The following is a 10,890-nucleotide window of genomic DNA, read 5'->3' as shown; positions in this document are numbered from 1 at the left end:
GATGTTATTGGAAAATTTAAAATGCGTTTTCCCAAGAATCTGAGTCAGATTCTTGAAAAATATTGGTCAAATTGAAATTTTAACAGTGACAATTTTACATATCACCATGAGCCTTAAAAAAGCTGAAGGGATAGAGGTACAATGAAATGTATTGTAACCATTGAACGAGCTCGGGAGAAACAGTGGACTGTAAATGAAAATTTTCTTCCGCGTGGAACGAAAGAAAACGCGTCTGGTCTGTTCTGCTATAGAAAATTGACTGCGTACTTTACAGAGTTTAGGTGTGTTGGTAAAAAATGAAATGGGTTTCTCTCTTCAAGGTTGGCAGCGTTGCGGGTGCGTTGCTACACTCAACATCCTCCGGGCCGTTGAAATTGGGAATTTCAAAACCTTACTCGTCTCGTTGATCTCTCTCGTTGTCTAAGGGCAGAAGACAGATCTTCTTTACGGCCCTTTTCGTCGTTCCATCCTTCGTTCGAAGACTAACCACGCGTGTGTGGCCGTCTTTGCCGGGATGTAACTCTATGATTCGAGCCAGCTGCCACTGCAGTGGCGGAGTATTCTCATCTACGATGAGGACCAAGGCTCCCACCTGGTAATCGGTGACCTTGAAATCCTTCGGGCGCTTCTGCAATTCGTGCAAGTAGTCTCACATTCACAGCTTCCAAAATTTCTGCTTCATGTCTTGAACCAGTTGCCACTGGGACAGTCTGCCTTGCGGAATATGTTCATACGACGGTTCCTGGATTCCTTGGAACTCACGCCCGATCAGAAAGTGGGCAGGAGTAATGGCATTGATGTCATTCGGGTCATCTGATACTGGCACGAGGGGGCGTGAATTTAGCACGGCTTCGATTTGTGTCAGCACAGTTGCAAATTGTTCAAATGACAGCTTGTGTTCTGCCATGATCAGCTTTAGATGCGATTTCACCGACTTTACGCCGGCTTCCCAAATCCCACCAAAATGAGGACTGCGTGGCGGAATGAATGACCACCACGCTCTCTGGGCACAAAATTCGTTGAGCTTCAGCTGATGTTGTTCTTCCTGGAACAGGGTTGCCAGTCGATTCATTTCGTTATTAGCACCTTCAAAATTTGAAGCGTTGTCAGAATACAGCTTCACAACGAGTCCTCGACGGCTTACAAAGCGTTGAAGGGCTCCCATGAAACCTTCGGACGTCAAATCGGAGACAGCTTCAAGATGTAGAGCACGTGTAGCCATGCATACAAACACACACACGTAGCCTTTCAGTACTGCAGCATTCCTTATTTTCGTGTTCGATCGAATCTTGAATGGGCCAGCAAAATCGATTCCAGTGTGCGCGAAAACTGGTGAAGGTTGCACTCGGTAGTCTGGCAAATTCCCCATTAGTTGTGAGGATCGTGTTGGTTTCGTCCGAAAACAAGGAACACATTGATGAACCAACTTTCGAATCAGGTTCTTCGCATTCAGCGGCCAGTATTGCTGTCGAACAATTCCTAGGAGACCTCGCTGTCCGATGTGCATATTCGTACGATGCAGGTATCGTATTAATGTTACCGTCACTGGGTGTTTCTCGGGCAACAGCGCTTGATGTTTATGTTGATATGGAATGGCCGCATTTTTCAATCGACCTCCCACACGTAGGACTCCATCACTTTCGTCGACGAATGGATTCAAATTACGTACTGGAAATTTGAACTCCTTCCCTGCTTTCAGCGTGCTGATTTCCGATTCGAAAACTTCATTCTGCACCATACGGACAATCAACGTGCTTGCTCGTGTCATTTCAGATGCAGTAGGCAGCCCGTTGGTCAAAGTTTTCTTGCCATTCTTGACGTAGTCACAGAATCGAACAACATACGCCATGGTACGTTGTATGATGCTATATCGGCTTATTTGATCGAAAAGTTCCAATCTCGGATGACTACGTGTCGTTACGAGCACAACGCTACGAAGGTCCGGCAATAGGTGGTGGTTCATCGAATCGCCCGTCAGGATATCGAAGGTTTGGTGGACCATTCCACCACAATTCATGCGCCTTCAAATTCTTGGGTTGTATGCCTCTGGATATCGTGTCAGCTGGATTCGACTTGGAAGGGATGTATTTCCAAGCGAAATTATCCGTCGATCGTTGGATTTCTCGGACTCTGTTCCCGACGTACACTGCAAGATAATCGGGTGATTTGCGCAACCAGCACAATACTATCTGTGAATCGCTCCAAAGTACCACGGATTCGAATTGGACATCGAGGGCATCCAACTGTTTCACTGTAAGCCTTGCTAGAAGTTGAGCCGCCAACAGCTCCGCTCGCGGGGTGGTGATCTCTTTCTGCTTTCCTTTCTTTCTCGGAAGAATCCTTGATTTACTGCAGATCAGCTTCAAATCAGCCGATCCATCGCCTTTCACCAACCTGCTGTACAGGCAAGCGCCATATGCCAAGTCCGATGCATCTGCAAACCCGTGGAGCTCCACAGCACATGCTTCATCCGAAAGGATCCATCTCGGTATCTTCAACTCATTTAGACAGTGCAGCTCGTTTCGAAAGTCCGTCCAAAGATTCGCCATTTCAGTGGGCACAGGTTCGTCCCAATCCAAGTTGAGAGACCACAATTCCCGCATGATCAACTTCGCTGCTGTCACCACAGGGCCCACGAAACCCAATGGATCGAAAATCTTCGCAATCTGGCTGAGAATCAACCTCTTTGTGAGTCGATTCGGTTCAACTGTAGTGTCAACTGGAACGACAAATGTGAAGCAATCTTCCTGTGGCTGCCAAGCTACACCTAGAGTCTTGATGACTGCATTAATGGTTGGGTCTTCGATGTTGATAACACTTTCTCGCATGTTTTCCGGTACATCCTCCAGTAATGCCTCCGAATTCGAGCAAAACTTGTGCATACTGAAGCAACCCTTCTTCAGTAATCCGATAATCTGATTCTTCAACTCTAGAGCTTCTTCCAGTGTGTTCGCTCCAGTCAGTACATCGTCGATATAGAAGGATTTCCTGACTGCGGCTGCAGCTCGTGGAAACTGCTGCTCTTCATCATTGGCTAGTTGAAGAAGCGCCATCGTGGCCAAGAACGGAGACGAAGCTAATCCGTATGTTACCGTTTGTAAATCATACGTTTGGAGCGGGTGGTTGCTGTCGTATCTATTTACAACCTTTTGGTACCGCCTATCGTTTCGATGTACTCCAACTTGACGGTACATCTTGGGGACGTCCGCAGTGAAGCCGTATTTGAAAACCCTGAAGTTCGATACGATGCAAACCAAGTGATTCTGCACTGTAGGTCCGATCATCTGCGTCTGATTGATAGAGATACCAGTGCTCGATTCAGCAGAACCATCGAACACCACGCGAAGCCTTGTTGTCGTACTGCTGGGCTTCAAGACATAGTGATGAGGGAGATAGAATACCGAGTGTGGATCTTCATCGGTTACATCGTTGTTCAGCTTCATGTGGCCAAGCTGCTCGTATTCTCGTAGGAACGCCATGTACTGCTCCTTTAGTTCTGGTGCTCTATCCAACCTCTTCTCTAACGTCAGGAAGCGCCTTTCTGCCATCGTTCGCGAGTCACCAAGCTGCAACTTCATGTCGTTAAACGGAAGACGAACAACGTATCGTCCTTCTGCAGTCCGCTCATGAGTTTCACGAAAATGATTCATGCAAGCCTCTTCGATTGATTCATCCCGAATCTCGGAATCGCAATACGCTTCGATTTCCCAGAATCGCTTCACAAGCTCTCCAATATCTTCTTCAGCTCTCCAGTTATCTTCGGTACCACGAGCAACTCAAGACAAGCAGTATAATCAGTTACTCTAGATTTCAGCTGCGTGTGTATATTGAATCGAACCTTCGTTTGCGTTTCATTCAACCCACCGATCGAAAAGTTAGCAGGTTGCTTCTTCAATCCCAACAACGTAGCGAAATGTTCCGAAACGAAGTTTGTGTGTGACCCCGAGTCAAGAAGAACTCTACAAGGGTACGGGTTGTTCGCTTTTCCATAGACCAGTACTACCGCTGTTGAGAGTAGTATCTGTCTACCCGACTTTGGTCGAGTACAGAAGTTTGACTGCTGTTCCTCCTTACTGATTGCAGGTGTTGAAGTACTAGGCCCAGCAGGTACCTCTCGCTTCTGATTCTGCTGATCGTCTTTTGAGTTTACCGCTGACGGAGCTTCACTCTTTTTTGTAGATGTCTCGTTTGGATGAAGGAAGGTGTGGTGCCGTTTGTTGCACTTCTTGCAAGAATGTTCCGATGAACACTCGACTGTCCGATGTCCCTTTTGGAGGCAGTTGAAGCACGCTCCGATGCGTCGAAGGGTATTGTATCGATCTGTCAGGTTTGCCTTCTTGAAGAAGTCACATTTCCATAACGCATGGTTGTTTGAACACTGTGGACATTTGTCAGCGGTTGCCACTAGACTGCTACCCTTGGTTCTCACTTCTACGGTCGGCTTCAGTAGTTTCACGGGTTTAACGATGCGCTTCTCCGGAACACGGATCTTCTCCAACACTCGGCATCGCTCTTTCAGAAATTCCATCGTTGAATCGTAATCCGGCATTTCGTTTGCGGATTGGTCCAATTCCCATGCCTCGCGAGTTTCGTCATCTAACTTCTTTGTGATTCGATTGATGAGTATACTTTCTCCCAATCCTTCAACTGGAAGCTCAAGGTTTTTGAGGGCATCAACATTTCTCGAACAGACGTCTATCAGCTTACGCAATTCTGTTGCGTTCTCGCTCGTCATCCTTGGAAGATCGAAAAGGGCATCGATATGCTTATCGATGATCAACCGTTTGTTTTCGAATCGCTCGGTTAATGTCGACCAAGCAGCTGCATAATCGTTATTGTTTATTATCTCCTGGTCAATTATTCCTGCAGCCTTGCCTACCAGCGAGTTGAGAAGGTGGTATAATTTTATCGCTGGGGACTCCGACTGATAGCGATTCATAATCGTTTCGAACATCGACTTGAATGCATACCAGTTCTCGTATGTACCGTCAAATGTAGGCAACGGTACCTTGAGCGGCGGTAGGTGCATCGCTGCAGCGGAAGCTACCGGTACTGGAGCTGCTGCTACTACCGGAACATTCTCTTTCTTGACAATATCGTCCAGCAATTTAATAATGAAAACGTACAACTCACCGTATCGCTGCTCGAATCGGACATACATTACGTCTGCTTCCTCGCGGGCCTCATCACCCACGTCCAAGCTGTAGATGCGCTGCTGGTTGGCATTGTATTCCACCAACGCATCTTCGATGGTCTTCAGCTGCAGTTGCAGAAAGTGCCTATTTTCCAAATAAGAATTTGGCACCTCCGCATTCACTTTGAGTGCCGTCTGCACCCTGTTCAGCTTTCTTCTCACTGCATCCAATTGGATTTTGATCACTTTCAGTTTTTCGTTTATTTTCTTCATTTCTTCTTTTTTCTTTTGTTTTTTCTTTTGTTCACTGACTGGTTCGTCTTTTTGATCTTCACCGTTTTTGGATTGTGCTCCAGCTTGCGCGTTGCTTTTTGTATTTTTCGGAGTGTGCATCATCTTCACAACATCAGGGAAAGACTTCTTCTTTTCACTAAAGCAAAAGCTTCAAACGGTTCGCCAAAATGGCTTCGCAATTCTTCACTGAAGAAGTACGATCAACACAACACCGCACTCACGGCAGTGGCGTTCTTTTCTTCACGAAAGCACAAACTTTTTTTTTACAACAATTTTACCGCTATGGGTGATATTTTCACAACGCGATTTGCCAAACGGCGTCACAATTCAGCTGCGATACTACCGGAAAAGTCCGGACAAGCGGTATGCAAAAATTTGCCAGCAATTATCACTCTTTTCGATGCACGAATCAAAATGGCGTCACACTTTCAGCTACGGCTGCAACACCATGCACACGCGAAGTTTTCCAACAAACGAAAGCACTAGCTTCAAATTTCACCGCTATGGGTGATATATTTATTACGCGATTCGCCAAAAGGCGTCACAAATCGGGTGCAATCCCGCCGACGGAACACCGTGCTGATGGTTATCTTCACAAAACTGCAACGCAGACAAAGCTTTGCCTGACGATAGCACTTTTCATTCGAATCACCCAAGATGGCGTCTCACTTTCGGCAGCGGTTCCACCGATTTAACACCATACACAAGGTGATCTTTCCGGAATCTTCCGATTCACTTGCGAACTCCAACTTTCTTCGCACGCAAGTTGGCCAACTTCCCGATACATAGTTGGGTAAAGAAGAATTGACCACTTTGTCAAGCAGTTTTGGCGTGACTTTCTACCAGTGTTTTCACAAAACTGGACCAACTAATTTCTATTTTTTTTTATGAAACGCACAAATTTTGGCTACTTTTCTCGAGGTTCTAGAAGAAAAAATCTCAAAATAATGTTTCATTTCAAAGTTCGAGTGGTAGTAAACGTCATTTTATCTGCTCGAATGAAGTGGTTAATTGCATTATAACACACCATCGACTGGAAATGCTCTCGCAACGTGGGGCTTTAGTTAGTGATGAAAACGTTGCTAGAACTTTTACTCAGCCGCAGCAAGTTTATGAGCAAAAGCGGGAAGCACATTTTTTGCCTGTAGACTTGGAGACATACTTCAAGTCTCCGCCTTCATCGTACGGGTTAGGCAAAAGATGTGCGTCTATCTTTAAAAACTGACGCATTAATGGCCCTTCGCTCATTTTCAACTTCTATTCAATTTTCATACTGCCGTACTCTAACGGAACTATCCACCTACTCTCTTCTAAAAGATCATTCTCTAGCTAATAAATTATCACACTAAAGCTTCATGTTAGCATTTCCAACCAACTCTAAATTAAAACATAGTTTAAAGCGATGTAATTTTAAAATGGTTTTGGTTTACATGTCATGTAATTTTCCTTATTTTTTGGTGTGCATATTGCTTATTGTGTTTTCTCAACTTAGTGTTCTAGATGCACTTCCACAGTTATGAATTGAGAGCTTACCAAGAGGCACGCAATAACCTTTAACTCCAACGCAGGCAACGGCTGTTATTAAATTAATTCCATTAACTACTGCTTTAATTACATTAATTACACAATATAGAACATTAACTACTTTTTAATTCCATTAATTACAGTTGAAATTTCGTAATTAAAGTATATTAATTACATTAAACATTAATTACGGATAGATAATTTTAATTAACGCCAGTACTACTTCAAAACGCATTAATTACTTTAATTAATTTTGATTGCATTTTAACTTCATTGTATTGTTCTTTGTATTGCGTGCCCCTCGGAACTTTCGATGCTTGTACAATTTTTGCAGTATAATAATAGAGGTAACTCCAAGACTAATATGTCCCGAAGAAACGTGCTCAACTTTTTGGCTCAGCTCTGGTACTATCTTCGGTCCCAAGCTAATCGATTCACCCCTCGAAACATAGGAAATCCACTAACATATTTCTTTTGACTGTACTTTTCCACGCTGCAACTCGGAAGTTTTTATTCGCCAAAACAAATTCAATAAATGTATTTCATACATGTCTTTGACAAAACTGGTCTTATTTTTATGAAAATTCGAAGCAACGTATCCTCAATCCAAATTTAAAGCAGGATTTGAAGTGAAAACCGAGCGCTGCCCAAGAGAACCGAATTCCGTAATTACAACAGGTGGGTCGGTTTGTTTGACAGCGTTCGGTAATGCTTGAGTAAACCGATGTTCGGTTATTTCTGCTTGGATTTATTTTTCATCAACCGAGATTTTCGATAACTTTGACAGATTGTGGGTAGCCAAAAGAACTTACGACAGCTCGGTTATTCATCTTTGAACCGAACAGACTACCGAGCGTTCAGCAGATATAAACTCGGTTGAAATCAAACCGAGTTGGGTAATATTTTCTAAGTGTGCAGGGAAGTAGAGAAATTTTCCAACCCGAAAAAGTCCTAGATTAGACCAGGAATCGAACCCAGCCACCATAGTTATAATTTGTAGCTGCGTCTTTACCGACTGAGCTAAGGGAGGCCTACGAGAGGGTTAAAGTCGGATAAACGATCAGCGGAAAAAATATAGCGCACAAAATACAATACACAGCTATCGCGTGATCCTCACCTGCTGTCGGTTTCAACTTGACAACAGCTGAGAGTGAGCTGAAGATGTATGATATTATTTACCAAACAAAAAGAACCATGCCATAAATTGTACAATCTACATACCATGTTGCAATGCAAAATTGCATTGCAACATGGTATGTCTGGATTAATAAGATTCGTTCTTAGCATCACGGAGACGAACCAGCGTTCGGCTGAAAGTCTCCTTAATAATAGTAAAGATAACTTCTTAGCATCAGCTAGCAATAATTTTATCTGGAGAGCATTTGAATGATCAATAGATAAAACAATATATCATTTTCATGTTATAGGAAAAAAAATTACTTAAGTTGAGTAATCATATGGTAAAAAACGTCAAACGACCATTTCAAATTTCCATCAATGGTATGGAACTGACTTTAAATCGATTAGATGAATCAATCCAAAGGAATTAAAAAAAAACATTCATTCCCAACATTCCCAAACTCATCAAACGCTAACGGGCCCGCACTGCCAAAGTACATCTATTAAAAACAGATTCACTCTAAATAGCTCATTGACATATTGTGACTCGAACGTCTTAAGAAGTCGTAAACATAATCTCCACGCATTCAGTTTTACTGCCAAAAATTCTTCAGCGTGTCGCGTTTTCCCATTCCAAGCCGTGCCCCCGAAAGGCACGATTGATCTTATTCTTTCATCATCCGGAGAATGCCCACGACACATTGCATCAGCGCAGCGTGTTAACCTACTGTATATGGCTGCAATTCCATCCTCCACTAAACAACTCTGATGCTGTTGGTGATGCCCTTTAAATGGTTCTCGCATATTTCCAAGAAGTCATTCGTAAACAGACTCAATTTTTCCCATTCTTGGAGTACTCTCTCCTCAACTTTTTTTTCTGTATGATGCGATATCCTAAAAGAGCCATTATTATTCGGTCCCAGTTCAGTCGCAGTGAATCTGATATCGTTCTTTTATGACCTATTCTTGGTACTTGTTGTGATCGATTTGGTCTAGTTTGCTTAATATTATTTGAATTCACAAAAAATACCACGTTTTAAAGTTTTGTGGTTATGAATCTAGCCAAGGATGTTGTTTTATTAACCATTGCGATAAGTGTGCCAGTTTTTGGCCCTACTGGTCATCTGATTGACCCTATCTTAATTTTCAATTGTTTTCCTTGTTTACATAATTTATTCAACACATCGGTTGGATTATATATTTTGCCATATCTGTACGTGAATTAAATTATGAAAGTACACATCTAATTTGAGTTAGACCTTAGGGCCAAAAACTGGAGCACTAGCGCCGAAATTGGCCCACTTACCCTACTGACATCCATGAACTTGAGAGGAAAATTTTATGTATTTTCAAATCAATGCAGACAAAAGAAAGTCAGTTGGCAGTTGGCACTTGTTCCAGCCGGCACCATCAGTTCATGGTATAAATGTGTATATTTTGGGAAATTGGTTCCCAGGAACTCATTCACTCTTCCTTCAGTATACCGTACGTAAACTGTGTGATTGAAAGTCTCATGGGAGTAGAGGAAGTGTAGAATTGTGCTGAAGGTTTACTCAATCATTCGTTCCGAAAAATGAAGGTGATGTTTATGTTTTAACTTAAATGATATTCAAGATATACGATGTAAGTGAGTCACAATCAAAATTGACTACAGTTCTTTTCTTTTCTTTTGAAATGCTGAAACTAGTTTACCAATGCAAAAGGTAATTTTTTTTGGTATTAAATATTTAATTTCACATTACTTCGGCGTGGCTTTAATCTGCACGCTTAGGTTTTTTGCCGAATCTCATAAATTGCCGAGATTGCCACAGCCGAGTGATCGGCAATCATCTTGGCAAAATACAAAGTTTCCGGGGATCTTAGCAACCCTAAAACTGCAGTTATCAATTTTTACTGAAAATCTCAGCAATAAAATAGTGACTCGGTAGAGCTCGGTAAAGTATTTGGCTGTAAAACAAAACAATTTACTGAATTTCTGCAAATTAAAAATATGAATAAGGACATGTTAAATAATTTTGCAAAATAAAAACTACAATATCGCATCACATTAACATACACTCTTAGTTTTGTTTTCGCCAGCAAATGAATAGGTGAAATAATGTCGAAATTTCAGTAAATATACACAGAATAAAAAGTTGTTACACACAAAAAAACAAAAATTGTTGCTATAAAAATAATGCAAATTTAAAATAAAAGTTTCCTGAATTAACAGTGAAAATTTTCAAAATGAAAGCTATATCTTTGGTTTGAAAGTTTTTCTTTCACTTCTGACTTGTAATTTTAAAAGTGCATTTGTTTAAATAAAAGTTGTTCAACTGTCAAAAATACTTCTTCATAGTAACGTTTTTGGCAGCACTGAACCCTACATTATTCGCCGCCAAAGTAGGGTTCGTTCTACGGAATTTCAATTTTTTTAATGGGTTAAATTGGTGTTCGGAAGGTGCCTCCGGTGATCGATTGTGATTCAGCCGCTGCAACAGGGCATGTAGGTGAGTTGGAAAATTCTTTTTCTTGAGATCGATTAAATTTATGTTTACATTGTAGCTACGCTTATACTTGACAAACAAGCGCTTACATCAGATGGTTCCGGCCAACAAATCCCGTAACAGAGTGAAACGTCTCAACCGAAAAAGACTATCCTTACAACAAACCCCGTTACATGGCACCCAACCCATCATTCCGGAATCTGACCACCAAACGTACGTGGGCGTAGAACATATGAACGTACAAGACAATTATGTACAGGGAATTACCCATTCGTGAGCTGGTTTTGGTGTTGGTAAACCTCAAGCTGAAAGATGTCTTCCAGAATGCCGTTT

General features: G+C 42.2%; 3 protein-coding genes across 3 annotated transcripts; all 3 read right to left on the bottom strand.

The window, feature by feature from the left end:
* Positions 1-655: 655 nt before the first annotated feature.
* Positions 656-1,072, bottom strand: LOC135709562 (uncharacterized). Its single transcript, XM_065231956.1, has one exon. The coding sequence runs from the start codon at positions 1,070-1,072 to the stop codon at positions 656-658; it is 417 nt and encodes a 138-aa protein (XP_065088028.1).
* An 859-nt stretch (positions 1,073-1,931) lies between these two features.
* LOC135709561 (uncharacterized) lies at positions 1,932-3,578 on the bottom strand. Its single transcript, XM_065231955.1, has one exon. The coding sequence runs from the start codon at positions 3,576-3,578 to the stop codon at positions 1,932-1,934; it is 1,647 nt and encodes a 548-aa protein (XP_065088027.1).
* A 140-nt stretch (positions 3,579-3,718) lies between these two features.
* Positions 3,719-5,407, bottom strand: LOC135709560 (uncharacterized). Its single transcript, XM_065231954.1, has one exon. It carries the CDS (start codon positions 5,405-5,407, stop codon positions 3,719-3,721), a length of 1,689 nt encoding a protein of 562 aa, XP_065088026.1.
* Between the last annotated feature and the right edge of the window lie 5,483 nt (positions 5,408-10,890).

Source organism: Ochlerotatus camptorhynchus, unplaced genomic scaffold (genome assembly GCF_037179485.1).
Source record: "Ochlerotatus camptorhynchus isolate MF236.1 unplaced genomic scaffold, CSIRO-AGI_Acam_v1.1 ptg000361l, whole genome shotgun sequence".
NCBI classification, from domain to species: Eukaryota; Metazoa; Arthropoda; class Insecta; order Diptera; family Culicidae; genus Ochlerotatus; species Ochlerotatus camptorhynchus.
This window is presented reverse-complemented; position numbering and strand designations above follow the sequence as displayed.